At 55.0% G+C, this 24,905-nt stretch overlaps 1 protein-coding gene across 1 annotated transcript in view; it reads left to right on the forward strand.

Annotated features, from left to right (window-relative positions):
- The first annotated feature begins 3,887 nt into the window (after window positions 1-3,887).
- LOC125032130 (putative protein TPRXL) overlaps window positions 3,888-24,905 on the forward strand; it is a 23,801-nt gene continuing 2,783 nt past the window's right edge. The window contains exons 1-2 of the mRNA XM_047623159.1: window positions 3,888-4,646; window positions 24,051-24,905. The exon at window positions 24,051-24,905 is cut by the window's right edge and continues 2,783 nt beyond it. Of these exons, the coding sequence (XP_047479115.1) occupies window positions 4,019-4,646; window positions 24,051-24,661 (1,239 nt within the window). The 5' untranslated portion in view covers window positions 3,888-4,018 and the 3' untranslated portion in view covers window positions 24,662-24,905. The remainder of the gene's footprint in view (window positions 4,647-24,050) is intronic.

Raw genomic sequence — 24,905 nt, forward strand, 5'->3', positions numbered from 1 at the left:
TGTCGGTGCGTGTTTTCTGTGATTATGAAATGAAGTTTTCAAATGTATGCAGAGATGTAGGTAAGAATAAATACAGAAGTTTGTTTCTGTATGTGTAGTAGAGTTAGGTAAAGTGTTAAGGATTGTATGCAATTTTTTTTTTTTTTTTTTTATAGAAAAATATAGGTCCATGTTTTATTTACTGGCCTCAATTAAATGAATCAATGATTTGTTTATTTATATATATATATTTATCTAATAGCTTATGCGAATATTTTATTTATTTACATACGCATTTGTCTACTTGAAAAGTATGCGAAATTTGGTCTCCAATGATTCATCTATGAGTTTTAAAAAGTCTACGCATATGTATATATATTTCACGCATTTACATGCATGGTTGCCAATCTGATCCCTCGTTTCCTTGTTTTATTTGTTGTTCTTGCGCCACCGAGGGACATTCCTGTGCATAACTGAAATGGGTCGTCACGTGGCTGTCGGCGTGTGGATCTCCGCGTCTCCGAATGTCATTATGTACGACGACGAGGAGGAGGAGGGGGTATTTGTTTAATTGTTTGTCAGTTGATTCGTTGATTTGTTTGTTTGTTTGTCGTGTATGAGGCAGGTCAATTTTTTTTTTGGGGGGAGGGAGGGGGGATATTGGAAAGGCTACTACTTTCTTTGGGTTGCGAGAGAGATAGGTAGGTTGGTCCGTGGGAATGTTGTTTGGGTGAATGGTGGGTCTGGGAGAACTGTGATAAAGAGAGGGAGAGAGAAGAGTGGGAGAGAGAGAGAGAGAGAGAGAGAGAGAGAGAGAGAGAGAGAGAGAGAGAGAGAGAGAGAGAGAGAGAGAGAGCGAGAGAGATGGGGAGATGGTGATGGGAGACGGAGATCTCATCCCACGTGGGTTATTATGCGACCCGGCGTAGCGTCTCTCCTCCTTCCCTCCCTCCTTGCTCCCCCTCCTCTCCTTTCCTCCCCTCCTCCCCTCCTCCCTAACACGTCTCGCCCGTCCAGCCTCCCTCCTCCTCCTCCTCCTCCTCCTCCTCCTCCTCCTCCTCCTCCTCCTCCTCCTCCTCCTCCTTTATCAACAGCTGTGGTGCATTTGCTTCACTTGTTGATGTTGTGGGAAGGATTCAAGGAAAAGTTCTTGGCGAAAGCGTTGTTAGGAACGTGCGGAGGGAGAGAAAGAGGTTGATAGATAGATGGAGATAACGAGAGAAAAGTGGAGAGAGAGAGAGAGAGAGACCGTTTTAGGGACGTCACGTGGTATAATTAGTCGGGTATTGTGCACGCGGAATGCCCTCCTCTTTTCTTCTCTCTTCTCTCTTTTCTCTTCTCTGTTTTCTCTTCTCTTGTCTTCCCTTGTGTGTGTGTGTGTGTGTGTGTGAAAGCATTTGTGCACCAGAAGGCAGACTGATCTTTTGTTATCGAGAGAATTTTCGGAGAATCTGTAACAAGACAAGTGTTGAGAGAGAGAGAGAGAGAGAGAGAGAGAGAGAGAGAGAGAGAGAGAGAGAGAGAGAGAGAGAGAGAGAGAGAGAGAGAGAGAGAGAATAATGCCACACAGCATTCACAACAGCTGTCAAGGAAGAGTAAGTCGACGTTAGTCAATCGGAGGCTTTTCCCCGAAGAGCCGCTGTGAGGTGGTGGGAGGGTGGGGAGGGAGGGGAAGGGGGAGCTTCGAGGAAATACTTGGGATGTCTTCTTCCAGTTACCAACCTCGGTAGGGGGGGTTGGAGGTTGTTTCAGATTTATTCTTAAGTTGATTTATATCTCTCTCACTCTCTCTCTCTCTCTCTCTCTCTCTCTCTCTCTCTCTCTCTCTCTCTCTCTCTCGCTATCGACCCTGGAGCTTACAGATGCCAGCATCATGGCACTCGCTTCTTATGGGGGGGGGGGGGGGATCCCGCCAAAATCGTGTAGTAGGGAGTCGTTCTTGTTAAAGACGCGTGTGATGTTCTGTCGCGTCGGATGATAAGATTCATGCTGTGATTTCCGTAGGAGGCTGGAGGTGTGGCGTCTCTCTCTCTTTCTCTCTCTCTCTCTCTCTCGCTGTCGTTCTCTTTCTCTTTATCGCAGTCCAACTCTTGTCTCTTATTTTGCTTTCTCTCTCCTAGTCTCCCTTTCTCTCCCCCCCCCCCCCGTTCTTTTCTTGCCCCCCCCCCCCCCCTTTCTTCCTGTTCTCCACCTTTCTATCATTCCCTTTCCTCTTCAACTTCTCCCCCCCCCCCTCACCCCACCCTGTGGCCCCTTACATCAACAAGCGAATGGACTGCGACTACGCCAAGATTTAAAAGGAGTGCTCTCATACACACAAAACAAAAACAAAAAACAAGGAAACAAAAAAAAGAGAGACGAAAAAAACCTCTCTCACCGGCGGCGGAGGTGGCAAGATTGTATTGCACTGTGCTAAGGTCATTGCCAGCTTTATAAGACCCCGTTCAAGGACACAGGAGAGAGAGAGGCTTGTCATGGGCGGCTGGCGCTCTGCGTGTGTGTGTGTGTGTGTGTGTGTGTGTGTGTGTGTGTGTGTGTGTGTGTGTGTGTGTGTGTGTGTGTGTTGCTCGGTCTGGTGCAACGCCTGCAGTGTTGTTTTTGGGTGTTCGAGGGGCTGAGGAGGAGTCAGGGGGGGGCGGGGGGGGGGGGTGCCAGGTGGTGTTTAAATGGCTTTATTTCGGGAAAGAAAAGGGGTTTGTTGTGTCACTCCCCGATAGCATTTCTTCCTTTTCTTCAGAGGAGTGTATTTCCTTGCCTTTGACTTTGTATTGCAAAAAAGGCAGAAAGGAAGTGGGGAGAGAAAGAGGTTGACTGATTGATGGATTCATGAAGATGTATGGCGTTACAATAATTCTCCCACCGGTAACGTTCTCCTCTTCCCCTTCCTCCTCCTCCTCCACCTTACCCTCCTCACACCTCCCCTTCCGCCGCCCGCCCCTCTTCCGGCGAGTACGCCAAGTGGTGCAACCCGCGCCGACACGCATCTGGAAGGCAAAGTTAGCGATGAATGTGATGCGCCCTTTTTCTCCTCTATTGATTGATGCCTGAGGGAAGCGGCATCGAGTGGGATTCCTGATAGGCGCGAGTTTCCTGGACTTGGAACGGATTGGAACGGGGGATGGGGTCTGGCAGGTGGGGGTGAAGGGGGGGGGGGGTCGAGGCGGAGAATGATTAACCACGGGAAACGTTGTATAGAAGTGGGGTATAGGGTGAGGGAGCAGGTGCACATGCACTTGGGGCGTCTGAAGACGCGGGTGGCCGAGCGCCTGTGTCCACATGTGATGCAAGCTTCCAGTATCGATTCTTTGCTTCCATGTGGTCGGCCTCTGCAGCGTGCGGCGGCCAGGACCGCCAACGTGGCGTTGCAGAGTGGTTGCGAGCTCGAGTGCCAAGCGTACAACCCGCCCCGTACCCATACCCGTTGCAATTGCCCAGCTGGCCCGTCCGGAGGCCCAGGCTGACCCCTTCGGTGGCGGCTGCTGGGTGAGTGGTGCTTGGGAGGGCGAGGAGAGCCCCTGAGGTGGCGCCGTGGCGGCCGCGTGAGCATGTGTCTAAGTGTTTGTTTCCTCCCGCAGGACCGCGTGTGGCTGGCGACCAACGAGATGCTGGAGTTGGACCCGGACGTGACGTGGTCCCAGGAGGGGCCCACGCTCTCCAACGACATTTGGAAGAAGTTCGAGTTGATCCCCACCCCGCCGCGCTCCCCGCTCAGGGACACCGACTTCGACCTGGGGAGTCTGCCCGACGACCTGCTGCTGCCCATTGACCTGCCCTTGCTGGAGGGCGATGAACTGGACGTGGACCTGGACAACATTGACTTGGATGAGTTCCTGCTCAGCGGCAGCACCGTGCCGGAGCCCGTACCCTGCGCGCACGGCCTCGCTCAGGATAACTGCAACAGCTGCACACAGCTCGCCTTGGCGGGCTCCGAGCTCCGCCACGACTGCATGTGGCAGGGTACGTGCACGGCCGAGGCACACGCGCACCACCACCCCAGCCGCACGCACAGGGACTCGTGCTCACACATCACAGACATCTGATGGACTCGTCGGGCGCCCTGGAGTACGCCGCGGGATTTACGCACCTGGCGGACTTGCACAGCCCCGAGGACGAGGCCCAGATCGACGCGGTGACGGACCCCGCGGGGCTGCATCACCCCCTGACGCACCAGGTGGCCCGCCCCGACACACCCTCCGAGTCCTCCGAGACGGACACGGACGAGGACAACGACCACATGGACGAGGACATCGAGACCAACCACTACGGCGTGTGTCGCGAGGAGGAGGTCTACACGAGCGAGGAGCTGCCCAACGCCTCACTCAACATCGTTCACATCGACCACAGTTACTACTGCTCTAGAATACCTTCGCCAGCGACGAGGACGTCGTCATCATCGTCGTCGTCGTCGTCGGCATCGTCGTCTTCGTCGTCGTCGTCGTCATCGTCGTCGTCGTCGTCGTCTTCGGCGTCGTCTTCGGCGTCGTCGTCGTCGCCGTCGCCGTCGTCATCTTCGGCGTCGTCATCTTCGGCGTCGGCGTCATCGTTGTCATCATCGTCGTCCTCCACCTCCACTTCCACCTCCACACACACCACATCGTCGTCGACGTTATCGTTACATCGCCGCCATTACCCATCGTCGTCGCTTCTCCACACCCCATCAGACTCCGGTGAGTAGGCCTAATCCCTCGTGTGCATGCTTTGACTCACGCCCTCGCCTCCCGGGCCGCGAGTCCCGGTGAGTCACGAGGAGGTGCCGCCGGGCGGGGCAGCGCGGTAGAGGACTACCTCCCCCCTCCCGTTGACATTTCCTTGGGGCTCCACTCATGAAAGATAGATTGAGGCGTCCCTCCTCCTCCTCCTCCTCCTCCTCCTCCTCCTCCTCCTCCTCCTCTCCTCCTCCTCTCCTCCCTCCCTTTGCCCTTCTCGCCCTCTTCCCATACCCTGCTCCCCTCCTCTTTCCTTCTTCCCCTCCTCACCATACCCTGCCCCCTTCCTCTTTCCTCCTTCCCCTCCTCCTCCTCTTTCACTCGCCGCGGGCCCACCTTTTGAATTCCGAGCTCTGGTTCAAGTTTTTATTTCATTCCGTGACCAAACTTCGGCCAAGGAATCTCTCTCTCTCCCCCCTTTTGATCCGATTTGTAAGGGGGTTAATAAGGGGGAAAGAAGGCCCCATATTTCCTTTTCTACCCGTCCCTGCCCTGCCCTATCCTCGCTATCTATCCTCTCTATCCCTTTCCTCCTTCATTCTGCGTTAGAATCGAGACCGCGAGTGTCAGGCATTGGCGGGCTCGCGCTGGTGTGATGAGGGAGGGGGGAGGGGAGGGCTCACTAACATGTGACGGGGGATAGGGGGGAGGGGGCGCCGCGTCTCGTTGGCGCCTGTGATTGCGTCATTGGGACAAGACTATCAGCTGTGAGTTGCCTTCCACCCTTGCTTACTCTCCTTCCTTCTATATATGTCTCATCCCCTCCCTCGCTTTCCCCTCCTTTGCTCGCGGGGTTTTATACCTATTCCTTTCATCCCTTCCTATCCTCCCACTCTCTCGCCTCCCTATTCTGCTGTCGTCTCTCGGGCCGCGACGCCTGGCTTCATCCATATTAATGAGAGGGAGCGAGGAATAGATCATTACGGAGACAGGTGTTCAGCAAACATCTGTCGCGTATGGTCGGAAATGCCACCTCCATTGCTAGCCAAGGTTACCGAAGTGGGTTGTGCGGAGGGGGCGGGCAGGGCGGGGAGAGGCGAGCGAGGGATATTGAGGGTGTTTTGGCTCGGCTGTGGGGAAGGTGGGGCGAGGGGCAGGGATGTGCAGGAGCGATGGGGAATAGGGTAGCCAAGGGTTGCATGACAAACAAGTGCTCACGGCTGGTACGCATTCCTTGGAACTCCTCTCGCTCTCTGGCACTCCTCCTCTCTCGCCCTGCTCTCTTCGCTCCTCGACGCCCTGGCAAATTTTCTCTCTCTCTCTCTCTCTCTCTCTCTCCTCTCTCTCTCTCTCTCTCTCTCTCTCTCTCTCTCTCTCTCTCTCTCTCTCTCTCTCTCTTCTTGCCGCGACTCGCTTTGCGTATCAGCATGTTCTTTGGAAGCTTTACCCACCGGGCCCTTAGAGGTGGGCTGTGGCGTACGGACGTATGTGTGGGAAAAAGCCTACGGGGTGGAGTAGCCATACTTCACTGTCGGTGCGGTGTGGATCCCTGCCGTTCAGTCCCCTCGGTTTTTTTGGGGGGCCGTCTTCTCCCGTCCGTTTCCTCCTCATTTTCACCCGTTCTCGCATTGTTTGTTTCTTCCTTATCCCCCCCTGTTCTCGCAGCGTTGCTCTCTCCTCAAAAAATGTCTTGTTCTCGCGTTGTTTCTTCCCTCGATCATCAGGATTAAGAACTGTTAATTGATTCTTTTGCGTAATATGTAAGACTGAGCAAGGGAAGGGGGGTAGTAGGGGGGAGGGGGGGTGACAGCAGCTGATCTGTTTTCCTCTTCGTCCTCTTCCTCCTCCTCGTCCTCCTCCTCCTCCTCGTCCTCCTCATCCTCCTCCTCCAACCCCTCCCGCCCTCCATTCCCCAGCTTACCTTACTAGGGCAAGAGGGAGGGTATGTCCAGATTTGGGGGAGTACCTTAGGAGCGTGGAAGGGAAGAGGAGAGGGCATGGGGCAGGGGGAGAGGGTATGGGGGCAGAGGGAGAGGGGACGAGGGGAGCAGGTAAGGCGACGCAATCAAGATTCCAGCGCGGAGGGAGCTGGTGGCCGTCTATTAAATCAAAGACTGTCTCGGCGATGGCAGGGAGTGGGCAGCTGAGGCGGCGGCTCGGGTATGTTTAGCTTTCTTTCGTGCTGTTTTTTTTTTTTTTTCTTTTCTTTTCTTTTCTTTTGTGGTATTGATTGATTGGTTAATTCGGTGTTTTGGGTGTTTTATAGGTCTCTCTCTCTCTCTCTTTCACTCTCTCTCTCTCTCTCTCTCTCTCTCTCTCTCTCTCTCTCTCTCTCTCTCTCTCTCTCTCTCTCTCTCTCTCTCTCTCTCTCTCTCTCTCTCTCTCTCTCTTTCACTCTCTCTCTCTCTCTCTCTCTCTCTCTCTCTCTCTCTCTCTCTCTCTCTCTCTCTCTCTCTCTCTCTCTCTCTCTCTCTCTCTCTCTCTCGCTCTCTCTCTCTCTCTCTCGCTCTCTCTCTCTCTCGCTCTCTCTCTCTCTCGCTCTCTCTCTCTCTCTCTCTCTCTCTCTCTCTCTCTCTCTCTCTCTCTCTCTCTCTCTCTCTCTCTCTCTCTCTCTCTCTCTCTCTCTCTCTCTCTCTCTCTCTCGCTCTCTCCCCCTCTCCTCCCCTCCCCTTCCCCTCCCCTCCCCTTCCCCTCCCCTCCCCTCCCCATTTTCTCACCCTGCCCAACTTCCCTCCCGCTGTGTCCGCTCTGGTATGTGGTAATGTGACCTCGCCCCGGGTGCGCTGTGCCCCGGGTCACTCGTTGCCCCCCCCCCCCCCCCTCATTCTGCCCTACGTATTGGTTTGGTTTGGTTGTTTATTTGTTTGAATTGTTTGAGGTCTTGATTAGTGTGTCGGTTTCGTTTGTTCGTGCGAAGATTTAGGTGTGTGTGTGTGTGTACGTACGTGCGTAAAGGGAACTAGGCGGTTGATGATAGGAATAGGAGGGAGGACGGAAAGGGGGGGGGACACAGATGCACCGCAAATGACATTTTGCATTACACGTGTCCCCCCCCCCCTCCTCTTACAGATAGCAGTGCGAGGAATTTTAGTGCGCACGCAGACGCGTAGGTTCAAGGTTAGAGGATAGAGGACGGGCGAATGGGGATGGGGAAGGGAGGGGAAGAGAGGTATGTAGGGAGGGGAGGGGGTGGGGAAGGGGGAGGGGGAGGGGGGCGGAGGGTTTTTGGATGTGTGAGATAGGGCGTCCACTGACGTTCACCCGCGGGTTTCCGTCGTCTGCGCCTTCGCCATGGGGGCGTGTTGGGCACCTGTCTCGGTCGGCGATTCGCTTTTCTTTCCGCGTTCCGGTCGGGGAGTTGTTTTCTTGTTCGTGTTCGTCCTTTTCAACACTCTGCTGGAAGGGAAGAACGTTGTGTGCATGCTTGTATGTGTGTGTATTCGATGTGTGTATGTACGTATGGATGAATATGTAGGCTTAGAGGTATGTACGTATGAATGGGTGTGTGCGTGTGTTGGTTCGTAACTTCTGAATTTGCTTGTTCGTGTTAGAGTGACTCGCTGGCCTTTTAAGATTCGCTCCAAATCCAGTGACTTGCCATTTTCGGGGGGTGGGGGGAGTAGGGGGGGTGAGGGAGGGAGGGAGGGAAGGAGGGAAGGAGGGAGGGTGGGAGGGAATCCCTAGGCGCGGTAGGCTGACAGATCCAGTCGGTTAGAATTTGGGGGGGAGGAGGAGGAGAAGGAGAAGGAAGAGGAGAGGATGTGGGAGGGGGTAGGAGGGAGGGGGAGGGGGAAAGATAGTGACCGCCAGCCGCTTTCTCCAACGGCGGATTCCTACGAGTCATCGCGGCGGGTCTTGGGAGTTTAAATTGCCTCCGCTTCTGCTTCTGCTCCTCTCCTTCGTCGTGTCTGTCTCCGACTCCGTCTCTCTTCCCCATTCTCTCTCCCTCCCTCTCCTCGCTCCCTCTCTCTTCCTCCTCTCATACCTTCTCTGTCTGTCTGTTTTTCCCCATCCTCCCTCTGCCTTCTCTCTCTCTTCCTCCTCCTCCTCCCCTTCTTTTCGTTCATCCTCTCCTTCCCCATCCTCCTCCTCGTCCTCGTCCTCCTCCTCCTCCTCCTCCTCCTCCTCCTCCTCCTCCTCCTTCTCCTCCTCCTAAGCACCTGTCGCCACTTCACTTGCAGGGCGACGGTTAATATCCCCTAGGCTTATCGGGCCGGGCACTCACTCGCTCACTCGCTCGCTCACTCGCTCGCTCACTCGCTGGCTCACTCACTCACTCACACACGCTCTCTCACACGCGCGCCGACACAGGTACACGATAAGAGGAGTAACAGGTAGGCCGAGCCGCTTGCAGGTTCTCACATGGGAATCGAAGGCGGCGGCGGCGGCGTCGACGGCGGCGGCGGGGGCAGGTAAACAGCAATTAACGGCTGGCCAGGTATATGGGGAGAAGGTGGGGGGGGGAGGTTCCCACCACCTCGTCGTCTTCCTTTTTCTCTTTTCCGTTTCGTTCTGATTTCGTTTTAGTTTTATTCTTCGTTTGTTTCTTTGTTGTTATGGTTTTTTTTTTTCGTTTCTTTCTCTTCATTTTCCATTGCTCGATACTCTTGCCTTTTTTATGATAGATTGAGAGAGAGAGAGAGAGAGAGAGAGAGAGAGAGAGAGAGAGAGAGAGAGAGAGAGAGAGAGAGAGAGAGAGAGAGAGAGAGAGAGATTGGATGACTGAAATGTGTTAGAGATAACGTTTATCAGATGTAGTAGCGTAGGGAGGCAGGCGAGGGGGGGGGGGGGACAGGCGGCTGGTGATTGGTACCTGGCGTTATCTTCTTCATTGTCGCAGGGACCACAAGGTTTCTTCTTATCCCCCCCCCCCCTCCCCTCCGCCTTTGATCGAAGTTGTAGATTAGCTGCGTAGAGTAAACATATGTCCGCTTTTGCTCTTTATTGGCACATTCACTCTTTTTCACTTGTGCACTTGCGCTCTCTCACTCTCTCTCTCTCTCTCTCTCTCTCTCTCTCTCTCTCTCTCTCTCTCTCACTTGTGCACTTTCTCTCTCTCTCTCTCTCTCTCTCTCTCTCTCTCTCTCTCTCTCTCTCTCTCTCTCTCTCCCTCTCTCTCCCTCTCTCCCTCTCCCTCCCCTCCCCCCCTTCCTCCTTCCCTCCCCCTCCCCGTCTTTTCCTTACCTCCTGGTGTTGGCCAACAATGCTGAAGCAGGCGCAGTGGGTGGCGGTGTTTCGTGCTGTTCCCGCCTCCTCACTCCTCTCCCCCTCTCCATTCTCCTCATTCTCCTCATTCTCCTCCCTCTCCATTCTCCTCATTCTCCTCCCTCTCCACACACAGGCCCGCAGTCCTTCCGCCAGGAAATGTATTATTTTTCCTCTTTTTTCTCTCTTTCGGTTTCGAGCGTCATTTTCCCGCGGTTGCTCGAAGGGCTATAGAGGTGGAATGGCGTTCGCCTGCCGCGACTTTTGTAGGCCTATCAGTAATTGCGTGTTATTTCGTAATCTCCTTCGCCTTCGCCGTTTCCTCTTCATTTTCCTTCTCTTTCTCTTTCTCCTTCACGGCGAGTGCCATAGAAAAAAAGAAGAAAGGGTACGCACATGAGGGCGCACACCAGTGCCATGGCAGAGCCCTCGCGTGTGGGTATACCTCGCCGCCTACAGACATCGAGCTAACTTCATTCGCCTCGTCTCACTCGCTTCGCCTCACTCGCCTCGCTCGTGTCGTGCCACGTGGCTCGTCTTGCCCATGCTATCTTTACCGCCCGGGCTTATGCAACTGTCTTCTAGTACCTCCCCTCCTCTTTTTTACGCGTCTGTCTGTAGGGGTCCACGAGGGATTCTTCGAGTGCTGTGACTGTTTTTAGGGGGGGTAGTGCGTACGAGTGTGTTGGCACTGAACAGCTGGGGATGGGTTAAAGTGGGGGAGGGGGGGGGAGATTGTGGGTTCTTTTACTTTTTTTTTTTTTCGCTGTTTCTGTAAATGGACTTTCCTCCCGTCCTCTCTCCCCCCTCCTCCTTTATTCCTTATTCCTCACTCCTCCTTTCCCGACCACTAACCCCCCTTGCGAAAGTGCCAGTAGACGCCTCTCTCGCCACGCCCGGCACCCGCGACGCCATCGGGGGCCTCGTTCGCCGCCTCCGCCTCCGCCGCCAGCAGGAGGGGCGCCTCCGGAGGGGGCCAAGGACTCGGAGTGGAGGCGGGGGGAGGCGGGGGGAGGTGGGGGCGTGATCCCCGTGGTATGTGGAAAGGGGGTAGAGGGGGGGGTTGAGTGGTAACCTCAGCCACGCCGGGGGTGCCGATTGTGCCATGCTGGGCAAGGCAGGGTGCCCCGCGAGTGCCACTGTAACTTGCTACCGAGCAAGGGTGAGAGTAGGGGGGAGGAAAGGGTAGGGGAGGGTATTAGGTGACAACCCCTTCGTCTCTCGGCTTCGACGCCTCTCTCTCTCCTTCCTAACTTCCCTCACTTCCTCTCATCACTTTCTCTCTCTCTCTCTCTCTCTCTCTCTTCTCTTTCTCTCTTTCTCTTCTCTCTTACTCTTACTCTTACTCTTACTCTTACTCTCTCTCCCTATGTCTAGAGAGAGAGAGAGAGAGAGAGAGAGAGAGAGAGAGAGAGAGCGAGCGAGCGTTAGAGGTAAAGAAAAAAAGTTTATTTGTTCTGTGTGTTTGTTAGGATGTTCACGCTGGCCACTAACCCCTTCGGCGTAGTTACTTCTGTCAGACGGCCAAGGACATTACTTTTTTTCTCTCTCTCTCTCTCCAGTTGTATTTTTAGGTAACCCTGAATACGCACGCGCGCGCACACGCACTCAAGCTCGTCCGGAATCCAGTTCGAGGAGGGGGATGTCATAGACGGGTTGATGTATTTGCATTTGTTGTATTTGGTGGCGAAGGAAAAGAAAAGAAGAAAAAAATTAACGAGAGAGAGAAAAACGATACTTTGGGGGAAAATAATAGCGAATGAGTGAGCAGCGAGGGGAAGGGGGGGGGGGGGGACGCATAGGGAAAGGGCATTTAAAGAAGTAAGAGATAAAAGGCCGAATTGCGAGACGAATTGATAGATAGATAATACATTGAAGGAAGAAGTAAAAAATAAATAAATTGATAAACGGACAGACTAGTCGATAAGCGAAGAGATAGAGAGAGAAAAGAAGCAAATCTCAAAGAGGTTTATGTCCGATTATGGATCGTGTAAAAAGGGGGGTAAGGGGGGTGAGGTTGGGGGTTGGGGTGGGGGGAAGGGGGGAAGGGGGGGAGGGGGTGGGTTTAAGATGGTCATGTTGAGCGTCCAGATGGTAAGGGAGGGGGGGAGGGGGGGGGGTAAGGATAGGTGACAGTTGGTGGCGTTGTTCGTGCGTATCTTAATTATTTGTTGTTGTTTATTTGCTTGTTTACTTTGTTTGCGTTGCGTTTGGATTGTGAAATAATCAGACAAGGTAGCAAGGATGATGGGTAGAAGACGCAGCAAAACGCCGAAAAAAAGCGACTTGTCCAATACTGGTAGGGATTCCCCCCCCCCCCCCCCATCCTCCTCCTCCTCCTCCCTTACCCCCGCCCAGCCCCCACCCCCATTCGCTCCCTCCCTCCTTTTACGCATTCTGAGAGGGGAGGGCGGGGGTAGGGGGGTAGGGGGGTGTAGGCAGCGTAGGGGAGTCAGGTGAAGGTCATTGAAGGTCAGCGGGACTCTACGGTACTGCTTCTGTCTTATTTCTTTATCTGTCTGTCTGGTTCGCTTGTCTGTTTACTTATCTGTCGGTCTGTCTATCTACATTTCGTATCTTCTTTGATGCCATCTTATCGCGTATTTATCGTCTCGTAGTTTTCTTTATTATTTTTCCTAGATTATGCGTTCTCGTCGAGAGAGAGAGAGAGAGAGAGAGAGAGAGAGAGAGAGAGAGAGAGAGAGAGAGAGAGAGAGAGAGAGAGAGAGAGAGAGAGAAAAGAAGAGAGAGAGAGAAAGAGCGAGCGAGAAAGAGAGAGTGAGAACGAGAGCGAACGAGAGCGAACAAGGGAGAAGGAAAGAAAGAAAGAACGAAAGAGTGGAAGAAAGAAATAGATTCGTGATTATGAAGGTGATTGCAAGGTCATCGCGCCCTCGCCCGCCTCGTTCACGCCCGTTACCAGTGATGGGGTGAAGACACATACTCTTATATACATACATACGTACTTAACCAACATACATACATAGATTACCTATATACAGACATCTATATATACATATATTCATTCATATGCGTGTACATGCATACATAAATATAAACATGTATACTTAAACGCATACAGATACACGCAAATGCATACATAAACTCTCGGACCAAAACATACATATGTATATACAAACATGCACACAGATCACCTGATACCTTAACCCTTGAGTTGCACCCTCCCCTCCCCTCCCCTCTCCTCCCGTCCCCTCCCCTCTCCTCCCGTCCCCTCCCCCAACCACCGGGATATTCCTGGGAACTAATTTTATGCCTAGCTTTTCCGTCACCGTCTCCTTATCGCTCTTAAATTCTACTAATTTCTCCTCTTTATTTGTTTTTAATTTGTGTGTTTGGCCCATTTCCTGTCCCCTTCATTCCTCCTTTCATATACCTTGGCTGGGGGATCGTCGCCCCCCTTACCCCCACCCCCCTACCCACCCATCCGTCCCTAATTTCTCCTTCTGATTTGCCTTTAATTTGTATGACTTCCTCCCCTTCCTCCCCTTTCCCCCTTTCCCCCCTCCCCCCTCCCCCATCCATCTCCCTTTTTTTCCCCCTTTAAGTTGTCCGTCTTAAGCGGGTTAATTAAGGCCAATCGGTCGGTCAGGTGTTGGTGTACCTGCGCGGCCAGGTTGCGTCCGTGCGCTTCTCTTTGCCGGTCGGGGGGGGGGGAGGGGGGGGAGGGAGGGGAGGGGGTTTGGGGTTGGAGTACTTATTTCTCTCTTCCCATTCTTGAAGTAGTTATTGGTATTATGGTTATTGTTTCTGTTTATGTATCGACGCCATCATTTATATGTTTGTTGTTATCATTGTTATTGTCAGTATCGTTGTTGTTGATAGTAAGGAGGGAGGTCCCATCGGGGTTGAGTGTGAATGGGTGAGTGGGAGAGCGAGTTCGTCCGTCCGTCCGTCCGTCCGTCCGTCCGTTTGAGTGTGCGTGTGTGTGTGTGTGTGTGTACGCGCGGGTTGTGGTGGCGGCGGCACCGGAAGCTTGGCCACGAACCTGCCAGATGGTGAGAAATTCCCGACAGTTGCGATTAGGACACTGCCAGTACTTCGTCTTCCTTCCTCCTCTTGTTCTTCGTCGTCGTCGTCGTCGTCTTCTCCCTTCTATTCTTCCTCGTTATATTCCTTTAGCATCACCTCTCTTTTCTCCTTGTGTCTCCCGACTTGTTCCACTGCCCTCTGCATCTCTTTCTCCTCCTCCTCCTCCTCCTCCTCCTCCTCCTCCTCCTCCTCCTCCTCCTCCCCCCAACTCATTCATTCACTTGCACATTCACACTATCCTCTCTCTCTCTCTCTCTCTCTCTCTCTCTCTCTCTCTCTCTCTCTCTCTCTCTCTCTCTTCCCTCTCTCTCTCTCTCTCTCTCTCTCTCTCTCTCTCTCTCCCTCTCTCTCTCTCCCTCACTCACCCTCCACCTCCCCTTTCTCTCTCTCGCTTTCTTTCTCTCTGTATGTGTCTCTTTCCATTTTCCTTAATTGTCAACGCCTCCCTATCGTCCCTTGCACCTCGTCCAGACCCGCCTTCGCTTCCGTCCGCCTGTCGTCCCGGCCGCAAAGACCGCAGAGACATAATTGATTATTATGTCATTATCTGCCTAATTATTTGTTGGCATATTCCTTAATGGCTTCTGGGATCCTTACTCTGCCCTGGGAGAGAGAGAGAGAGAGAGAGAACAAGAGAGTGAGAGAGTGAGAGAGTGAGAGAGTGAGAGAGTGAGAGAGTGAGAGAGGAGAGAGAGAGAGAGAGAGAGAGAGAGAGAGAGAGAGGAGTGAGGAGAGAGTGAGTGAGTGAGTGAGAGAGTGAGGGGGGGGGGAGAGGGAGAGAGAAGAGAGAGAGAGAGAGGAGAGAGAGAGAGAGAGAGAGAGGAGAGAGAGAGAGAGAGAGAGAGAGAGAGAGAGAGAGAGAGAGAGAGAGAGAGAGAGAGAGAGAGAGAAGGGGCAAGCAGAAAGAGAGAGATGAAAGAAAAATCCGAAATTGTGCTTTTACCTCTAGAATGTCCTGGGAAATGGACTGGGTAAGGGGGAGGGGTGGGTAGGGTTGGACAAGGGAGGGGGAGGCGGGGACAGGGGGGGGACCCTCCTCCAAGACGGCGAAAGGGGTTCATGATGCTCCTCAAGAGGTGCAGAGGTCTTTGGTGGGACCTTATACAAAACGTTTTGTCCTGAGGGTTGTCCTCGTCCTGGAGGGGGTTGGCGGAAGGGGGATGGGGGGGCTAGAGTGAGTGGAGGGGGTGGAAGGTGGAAGGAGTGGGAGAGGTGGTTGGGGGTGGAGGTGGATGGAAGAAGGTGAGGTGGATGTAGAGGAAACGGGTGTGGTTGGGTGTACTTGAAGTGAGGTAGGAAGTAATGGGGGGGGAGGGGAAGGTGGTTGGCGATTCTGTCTCGAAGACGTGTTTTATCATCTCGAGGGGCGCCAGGTGTTTGATGGGCGCTGTGTACTCGGGGGCCCCAGGACGCACGCCCTCGCGGCTTTATCCCTTCCTCCTCTTCTCACGCCCCTCCTCCTCCTCCTCCTCCTTTTTTTTTTTTTTTTTTTCTCCTCCTTGTCCTTTCTTTCCTCTCCCCCCCCCCCCCCCCCCCCCCCCCCCCCCCCCCCCTCCCCCCCCCCCCCCCCCCCACACACTCGTTTTAATCCCCTCCTGTCTCCTCCCCGGGAATATTTTCGTCCGTCTTCCTTCGTGTCTCCTTATCCCTTTTCTTTTTCCCTAGTGCTATTTTCTTTCTTTTCTTTCTGTCTTTCTTTCTTTATTTCTTTCTTTCTTTCTTACACTTCTCCTTCGCGAATCGTATCTTAATTTTTTCCGTCTTAAACTGTAAGTCCGAGTAAGGGGAGGGAATAGTTTGTTCAGTACGTGACCCGGATGTTATCGTAGGCAGACGGAGGAGGAGGAGTAGTAGGGAGGAGGAGGAGGAGGAGGAGGAGGAGGAGGAGAAGGAGAGGGAGAGGGAGTAATAGGAGGGCAGGGAAAGAGGGATTAGAGGAAAGGGTAGCGAAGGGATAAGAGAGACGGAAGAAACATTAAGAAAAGAAATAGAAAGAGACAAAAAGGGCAGGGAAAAGTAGTAACATTTAGATTAAGTGACGAGAACGAAAATCGTAGAGAAAAGGAAGAGAGAATAAACGGGGAAGGGACGGGGAGACTGGGCGGCGTTGGCGGCGTCCCGTCGTGAATGGAAAATGGGGGGGGGGGCAAAACGGAGGCTGCTGGATCCGGCCCCCCCACGGCGAAGGAAAGGAACCCCTTTATTTTTAAGCCGGGGCAGGGGACAGGATCGGTCCTCCCCTACGCCCCCCCACCACGCCACGTGGGCTTGTGTTTCGGCAGGGGGGCTCCCCCCCCCTTGCATTTTTTAATGCCCCCTTCCTCTGCCCCACCGGGTCGGGCCCCCCCCCTTCTATCCTTCCCTTTTTTCCTTCTTTCTTTCTCTCCTCCTTCGCACCCTTCCCCTCCTCACCACCTCTTCTTCCTTCATCTCATCACCACTCTCCACCTTCCACCCCTCATCCCTCCTCCTCTCTTCTCCCTGTTCTAACTTATCTCCCTTCTTTCTTTTCTCCTTTCTTCTTCACCACCCCTCCTCTCCTCACTCTCTTTCTCTATTTTCTCCTCTCTGTTCCTTTCCCTTACATTACTCCTCTCGCGCTATCAGACCTGGGCCCAAGCCCAGCCGCCCCCTCCTTTCCCACCATCCCTTGCCCGTGCTCCCTGCCCCCGCACTTTAGGGGGCCTGGCCGCCGTGTCATCACCTCCTTCTCCTGCCTCTCCCTTACACACCCTCTTTTCCCTGCCGCGCCCCCTGCCCGTGCCACCGCCCCGCGCGCCTCCCCCCCGTTTCCTCCTCCCTCCGCTCCTCCCACCTCCCACCCCACTCACCACCCAAACTCACTTCACCCTTTATCTACTCCTCTTTCTCCTCCTCTCCCTCCTCTTCTTCTCCTACACCCTCTCCAATTCTCCACCACTCAGTTACCCCCACATCCTGTTCCCATCCATCACCTCCTCCTCCCACTCTCCATCTTCACCACTCTTCTCCTCCTTACTCCTCTTTCCTTCACTCCCTTTCCTCTTAATCATCTCCATCCTCCTACTCCTCTCACCATCCCTGTACTCCCCCCCTTCTCTCTCCCCTCCCCCGGGGGATACTCCCCCCCCCTCCCTCCAGCCTCCTCCTCTTCCCCAACGCAATCCACTTCCTCCGTTCTCTATCCACCCTCCCCCTCCCCCCTCCTCTCCTCTCTCTCTCCTCTCCCCCTGTCTCCTTCCTCCCTTCATCCCAACTCCTCCTCGCCCCTCTCCTTTCCTCACTCCCCTCCCTTCGAGCCTCGCTCCCTCCTCAGTTCTCTCCTTCCCCTATTCCTCCTCCCTAACAACCTCGCGCCATCCTAACACGCCCATCACCCCAGCCCTCCTCCCGCCCCACAATCGCCACCGGTTTTCTCCCTCTTCATTTCACCCTCTCTCAATCCTCTCACCCTCCCCTCCTCCCCTTCTCTCTCCCTTACCCCTTTCCCTTTCCACACCCTCCACCCACACTTACAACCCTCATGCCACCGCCCTACCCCCCTCTCGTCTCAACACCCAACACAACCCCACCCGACGTATCTCCCCCCCCCATAGCCACCCCCCACCACCCCCCCCCCGGTTTTGAGGGCCGCCCCCCCCCCCCGCCCAACCCCCCCGCCCCGGCCCCCTTCCCTCCCCCCTCCCTTTTTACCTTCCCCCTATCGCGTTCCTTGTATGTCGGGTGGGAAAAGGAGGAGAGAGGAAGGAGTATTGTTTGAAATTCCTCTTCTCCCCGTCGCCTGGTGATTTCGCGAGGGAAAGGGGATGCCACGCAGGAGGGGGGAGGGGGGGGGGGGGGGAGCGGCAGCAGGCAACAGCAGGCGGCGGTGGCAGCAGCAGCGTTGTTGTCGTGGTGATTGATGTGGATCGTCCAGCAGAAGCGGCGGCGGCGGCAGGAGGAGCAGGAGCAGGATAGCCACCGTCTGCCACGCCGCGTCACGCTCGAGCTGCGGCGAAGTCAAGGCCAGGCAGGAGGCCCTTGCCCGCCGCCGCCGCCGCCTCCCTCCCGCCCTCCTGCAAGTTTTTCGAATTTCGACGTCGCCGTCCCCAGATATTTCGCTTCGCTGCACCGTCGGAATCCCCTTCCTAGATCTCCCTCCTGCCGCCCGCGGCCACAGAAGCCGCCCGGGAATAGTCTTGCCGCGCGACGCACACACAAGAATTAACACACACACACACACAAGAACACGGAGCACATACACACACAACAACAAACACACAACACAAGGAAACACACGACAAAGCAGCAAAAGAACACAACAAGGCGGGTCAAAATACACCGACAAAGAGGACACAACAAAGACAAAACTAAAAAGCGAAACAAGTAAAAATGAACATAAGGAACACAAACAATGATAGCGAGAGCTAGTCAGCACCATTTTACACATCCTCTCCATGCTCATATATCTCGGCTTGACATGTCGCCTCATCTACTCCGCTCGCCTCCACAAGTTCTCGTCCATCTCACCATCTCCCTCCCCCCCTTGTTCTCTCCATCCTCCTCTATTCCTCACCTTCCTCATCTCGCTCTCACCATATTCCTCCTGATTCTTTCCCTCATCCTCTCACTCTCACCATCTTTATTCTCTCACCTCATCTCTGCTTCCTCATATCTCAACATCTCCTATTCTCCTCTCCTCCTCTCTCGTCCCTCCTCTTTAATCCTTGTCTCTCTTGTGAAGTCTCTCCTCCTTCTCATCTTCTCCTTTTATTTTTCCCTCTTTTTTTCCTCTCTTCCGTTTTCCTCCTTCCCTCAACCCTCTGTTCTCCATCCTTTCTTTCTCTTTACTTTTTAATTATTCTTTTTTCCTTTTTATTTTATCCCCCCCACTGCTCCATATCTCGTCGTCTCTTTCTCCTCGCTATTTTTTCTCTCCCTTTCTCTCCCTCCCCCCCCTCTCCTATCTCACTCTCATCCACTTCATCTCTGATCTCTTTCTTCACTCATACCTCTCCCTCTCGCCATTTCATTCAGCCTCCCCCTCGGATTACCAGCCTCCCCCTTCCCCCCCCCCCCCTCCCCTTCCCCTCCCCATTACTTCTACGCCTCATCTGTTCATATTTCCGACTGATCGATTTACGTCATCGTTTCCAGCTCTGAGCGACGGCGCTTGACAGGTGGCATGTAGGGGGAGGGAGGGGGAGGGGGACTGGACGTGAAAGGGAAGGGGAGGGGAAGGGGGCTACTTCAAGTGACAAGTGGGGATAGGGGGGGAAGGGTTGGGGGAAGGGGAGGGGGGGGGGCCTACTACAGGTAAATTCTGGCGACCGGAAGTGTAAACCAGAGCATGAGTTTTGGCGGGAGAATTACCCTGTTAACGCGAATTACTTCACACACACGCACAGAGAGACAGCGAGAGAGAGAAAAAGAGAGAGAGAGAGAGAGATAAGTGAGAGAGAGAAGAGAGAGAGATAGAGAGAGAGAGAGAGAGAGAGAGAGAGAGAGAGAGAGAGAGTGAGTGAGAGAGAGTGAGAGATTGAGTGTTTGTTCTGCCTTTTTCTTTAATGTTTGACTACAATTGTTTTATTTTCGTTGGTGGGATTCATGTCCTTCATTTGTCAATCGCTCTTTCTGCTGTCTGTGATTCTTTCGACCAGTCAGTCTGTCAATCTATTCCTCTATCCATCTATCCATCATCTATTGAACGGTGGGGAGGAGGAGGACGAAGAAGAAGAAATAGATAATAAGAAAAGAGGAAGGGGTGAGGGTGGAGGGGGTGAGATAGGAAGGAGAAGGAGAAGGAGAAGATAAGGAGAAGAGAAGGAGAAGGAAAGGAGAAGGAGAAGGTAGAAGAAGAAGAAGAAGAAAAAAGAAGAAGAAGAAGAAGAAGAAGAAGAAGAAGAAGAAGAAGAAAAGAAGAAGAAGAAGAAGAAGAAGAAAGAAGAAGAAGTAGAAATAGATAAAAAGAAAAGAGGAAGGGGGGGGGGGCAGACGCACGCAGGCCTCTCACAGGAAGTGCCTGATAATCGACGGGGAAGAACCGGTCAAGGAGTGATTTTATGGATGGACGATGAACTCGAGATTTTTTTGTCGTTTTCTTTCTTTTTTTTGTTTGTTTTTTGTTCATTGCTGCTGTTTGTTTGTTTGTTTGAATGGTCCGGTGTTGTTTTCTTATGACGTATCTTTTGCTCTCTCTCTCTCTCTCTACCCCCCTCCCTTTCCCTCCCTCCCTCTTTCCTTCCTTCCTTCCTTCCTTCCCCCTCCCTTTCCCTCTTCCCTCTCCCCCTCCCTTCCCTCCCCTCCCCTCCCCTCCCCCTCCTCCTCCCCTCCCCTCCCCCCTCCCCCTCCCCCTCCCCCTCCCCTCTCCCTCTCCCCCTCCCCTCCTCTCCCCTCCCCGCACGCGCCCATTCCAATCGAACCCGTACATCAACACAGGGCCCCACTACATGAGCGCATCCTCGCCCCCAACCCTGCATACCCTCATCCGTTAATTTAAGCTTCACCCTTCCCATTCCCCCCGTCTTTTATCCTCCCCTTTGTTCCCTCTCCCTTTTTTTTTCTGTTCGAATGCCATCCGTCTTTTTCGGTGTGTCGTTCTTCCTTCGACCGTTTGGGAAGGAGGTGGGGGGAGAGGGAAAGAGAGAGAGGGGGGGAGGCCTCTGAGAGAGAGAGAGAGAGAGAGAGAGAGAGAGAGAGAGAGAGAGAGAGAGAGAGAGAGAGAGAGAGAGAGAGAGAGAGAGAGAGAGAGTTCAGGAAAAAAGGAAGGAGAAGGAGAAGGGGGAAGGGAAAGGAAGGGAATTTATAAGAGGGGGAGACCCGTAAAAGGGAGTTTTGGAAGCGCGGGAAGAATATAAATGCCTCGAGATTCTTTACAGTCTCCTCCTCCTCCTCCTTCCGTGTCTCTCCTCCAGCACATACTCTCACTTCTTCCTCCTCTTTCTCCTCCCCTTTCTCATTCCCCCCCCTCCTCCTGTTCCTCCGCTCTCCACTCCCTCGTCTCTCTTTCTCCTCCTCCTCCTCCTCCTGTTCCTCCCCCGCTGCCTGCCGCGTCCCTCCTCCTGCCTCTTTTACCCCGGGAGCCCGAGCCTATCTGAGTGTGGACCTCTCTTCGTTCTCAGCGCTCCCCTCCCCCCCTCCCCCTCCGTCCCCCGCCCTCTCCCTCTATCCTCTCGCTCTCTTTCTTAGAAGCTCTCTACTCTCCCCGCCGCTCCTCCGCTCTCTTCTTTCCTCTGCCCCTCTGCCCCTCACCCCTCTGCCCCTCACCCCTCTGCCCCTAACCCCTCTGCCCCTCTGCCCCTTCTCTGTCTCCTCCTCCACGACTCCCCTCCCCTTTCCTTGCCTTGCTATGGTTCGCCCAACAGTATGAAACGTCTGGCTGGGTCTCGCCTCGCCCCTCCTCTCTTCGTCTCTCTCTCTCTCTCTCTCTCTCTCTCTCTCTCTCTCTCTCTCTCTCTCTCTCTCTCTCTCTCTCTCTCTCTCTCTCCCTCTCTCTCTCTCTCTCTCTCTCTCTCTCTCCCTCTCTCCCTCTCTCCCTTTCTTCCCCCCCCCCCCCCCTGTCTTTCCCTTCTCGAGCTCTCTCTCCCCTCTCCGTTTTTTTTTCGGTGTCACGCGAAGAGGAAGGCCGGGAAAGGGGCGGAGGCGGCGGGGATGGGGCGAGGAGGGAGGCCAGGAAGGGCAGGAAGGGCAGACGTCAGCCAGACGCTTGGTGGTAGTCTTATTTTACCTTCGACTTTCATATGGCGTCTCCATCGATCGATAGACAGATATTGATAGATAGATAGAGGGGTTTCTGTAAAACTTCCTTTTTGCTGGTTTCCTCTCGTCTTCATGGTTGACTTTTTGTTTTCCCTTTGCCCCCCCCCCCTAGTCTCGTCTTCCCCTCCCCCACACTCGTACTCCCCTTAGTTTATAGAGAGAGGGGAAGGGGCGAGGCGTTTCTTGACCTTGAGACGGCAGACTGCAGCACACGAGGGGAAGAGAGAGAGAGAGAGAGAGAGAGAGAGAGAGAGAGAGAGAGAGAGAGAGAGAGAGAGAGAGAGAGAGAGAGAGAGAGAGAGAGAGAGAGAGGCGGGGAACGTTAGGTGCGATAAACTTAGAGAGAGAGAGGTGAGGGGAGAGAAGGAGGTGGACAAGGCGGTCGAAAGGGCCTGGCAGAGAGAGGCTGAGGGGGGCGGCGGCGGAGGGGAAGAGGGGTGCAGGCAATTTGAAAAGTATAGACGGATTTATTGCGCTGGCGAAGGAGACGAAGGGGGGAGACGTAGGCAGAGAAGGAAGGTAGGTACGGAGGAGAGGAAAAAAAAGTTGGGGGGGGGGGGTAGAGGGGAGAGATTGGAGAGCGGGGATGATTCGAGTCACGTGCGAGCAGCCGATTCGCTAGGCCTAATCACGAATTTCGTTTCTCCCTCCCCGTCGGTTTTGATGGCCGGGGACGTGGCACTGGCACGGAAGGGAAGGCCGGAAGGGGGGGGGGGAATACATGAAGGATAGTAGCAAGGGGGGCGTATGGAGGAAGGGCGTAGGGTCGAGGGGGATGAGCAGAGTAGGAGGGGGGGGGGGCGTGGAGGCGAGGGTGGTGATGCTATGATGGACAGGGAGGAACAATAAAACGAGCCGACGCGCGCTCCCGGCGGAGGGGGCGACGGGCCTGCCGGCTCGCCCTAAGCCTCTAGGCCGAGGCTCCCCCTCGAGCTCCTGAGGTAGGGGGGCAGCGATCCAGGTTTCTGTATCAAGGTTAAGGGCGCGTCCTCCCTCCTCCTCTCCATCTCCCTCTCTTCTCCTGCTCCCTCCTCCTCTCTTTTCATCAGTCCCCACCCTCCCCTCCCCTCCCCTCCCCTCCCCTCCCCTCCCCTCCCCTCCCGCTCCTCTTCCTCCGCTTGCCTCGACTGTACCCTTGTTCTGCGACATGTTATTGCAGATCCCGCCTTCTCGCTCTCTCCCCTCTCCCTCCCTCCCTCCCCCTCTCCCTCCCTCCCTCCTCCCTTCCTCCCTTCCCTCCCTCTCTCCTCCCTCCCTCCCTCCCTCCCTCCCTCCCTCCTCCCTCCTCCCTTCCTCCCTCTCTCCTCCCTCCCTCCCTCCTCCCTTCCTCCCTCTCTCCTCCCTCTCTCCTCCCTCCCTCCCTCCCTCCCTCCCCTCCCTCCCTCCCTCCCTCCTTACTTATTCCCTAAGCTACTTTTTATTGGTTTCATCCATAGTCTTTTTTTCCCTTGTATCATTTACTGACTTGCTTCCGCCGGCCTTTTTTTTATCTGCTCGGCGTAATGATTACTCTTGTGTTAGTAGAGGCGTTGTCCGCAAGGGGAGGGGTGGGAAGGGGGTGTAGCATACGCCCCCTTGTGTGTGTGTGTGTGAGTGTGTGTGTGTGAGTGTGTGTGTGAGTGTGTGTGAGTGTGTGTGTGTGAGTGTGTGTGTGTGAGTATGTGTGTGTGTGTGTGTGTGTGTGTGTGTGTGTGTGTGTGTGTGTGTGTGTGTGTGTGTGTGTGTGTGTGTGTGTGTGTGTGTGGTTCCACAATCGATACAGGCGTCTGGTTGCCCTCGAAAGCTCGCGAGGAGAGAGAGGTGGGGGGGGGGGGGGGCAGCGCTGCTACCAGAGGGCGAAACATTGTGGGTGCGGGAGTACTAGACTGACAACTCCTCCTTCTGCGTATCGCTCTTCTTTTCTCTCTTCCGCTTCCCTCTTCCTTCTTCCTCTCTCCTTCCTTCCTCCCTTCTTCCTCCTTCCTTCCTCCCTTCTTCCTCCTTCCTCCTTCCTCCTTCCTCCTTCCTCCTTCTTTCCGCTCTTTTCTCCACCAGTTAGATCAACCGCCCATGACAGACAGGTGTGCCACCATGTGTTGAGTAAATAACCCGACATGTGATTGCGCGCGCGCACCAAATAGCATGGATCGGGGGCATCGTCATCGGCTGCCGGATGAGGGTGGTCGGGGCGGATAGGCCTAAGGCGTCGTATGCCGCGGCGGCGGCGGCGCTCGGCGTGTAACCTTGACCTCCGCGTCGTTTCAAGGTCAAGGGAAGAGGAGGGGCGGGCCGGGGGGCGGGCCGGGCCGGGGAGCGGGCCGGGCCGGGGAGCGGGCCGGGTTCTATGGTAATGTGCTTTCGGGGGAAGGGAGGGCGCCTCTTTGTAGGGTTTGGCTGTATCTTATGGATGGCTTTATTACGGTTTTGCTTGCGTGAGGCGTCGTGACTAACGATGTTTTTCTTTTTGTGTTGCAGAGGACGAGATCGACGTGGTGAGCGTGGGCAGCTCGGAGAGCGCCCAGGTGACGACGCAGAGAGTCAGCGGCAGGAAGCGGCGCCTGGCGGTGAGCGCCGAGGTGGCCGTCAAGAAGGTGGTCAAGATCCGCACGGGCTCCCTGCCCACCAACCCCTCGCGGCGCATGCGCAAGCAGCTGCAGCACGCCATGGCAGCGGGCGTGAAGCGGCGCGGCTCCGGCAGCGCAGCGCACTTGAGACGGGCGGCCGCGTCCTCGGGCGCCGACGCGCACCACAAAACTCCGAAGCGGTTGCACGAGCGCGGAGCGCTGGGGCGCAAGCGCGGCTCGCCCCGCTCCGACTGCGACGACCCCGAGAAGCGGCACCTGCACAACTCGCTGGAGCGCATGCGGCGCGTGGACCTGCGCAACGCGTTCGAGGAGCTGCGCGTGCGCGTGCCCGACCTGCAGGACCGCGAGAAGGCGCCCAAGGTGGAGATCCTGAAGAAGGCATCCGACCACTGCCGGGAGATGATGCATCGCGAGCAGAGCCTCGTGCAGGAGAAGGAGCGCCTCAGGAGATACGAGAGCGAGCTGCGGCGGCGGCTGCAGGCGCTGCAGAGTAGACACTAACTGCGTCGCCGCCTAGGTGTTCGTCTGTAATTAGTCACTTCGTAGCTGGTAGGCCTAGCGAGAGGGGCGCGACGCCGTCCCCCTCTCCCCTCCCCGACCACAGTGGTGCCTGCAGAAGGGTCTCGATGCGCAGTGACGGTAGCCGCCTCCGCCTCGCCGCGAACGCCGAGTGTGACGTGTGGCTGAGAGGCTTGGTGCCGGGCATTGGCACCGGGCAGCGGGTCCCTTCGGCCGAGGCCCCGGC

Source organism: Penaeus chinensis, chromosome 14 (genome assembly GCF_019202785.1).
Source record: "Penaeus chinensis breed Huanghai No. 1 chromosome 14, ASM1920278v2, whole genome shotgun sequence".
NCBI classification, from domain to species: Eukaryota; Metazoa; Arthropoda; class Malacostraca; order Decapoda; family Penaeidae; genus Penaeus; species Penaeus chinensis.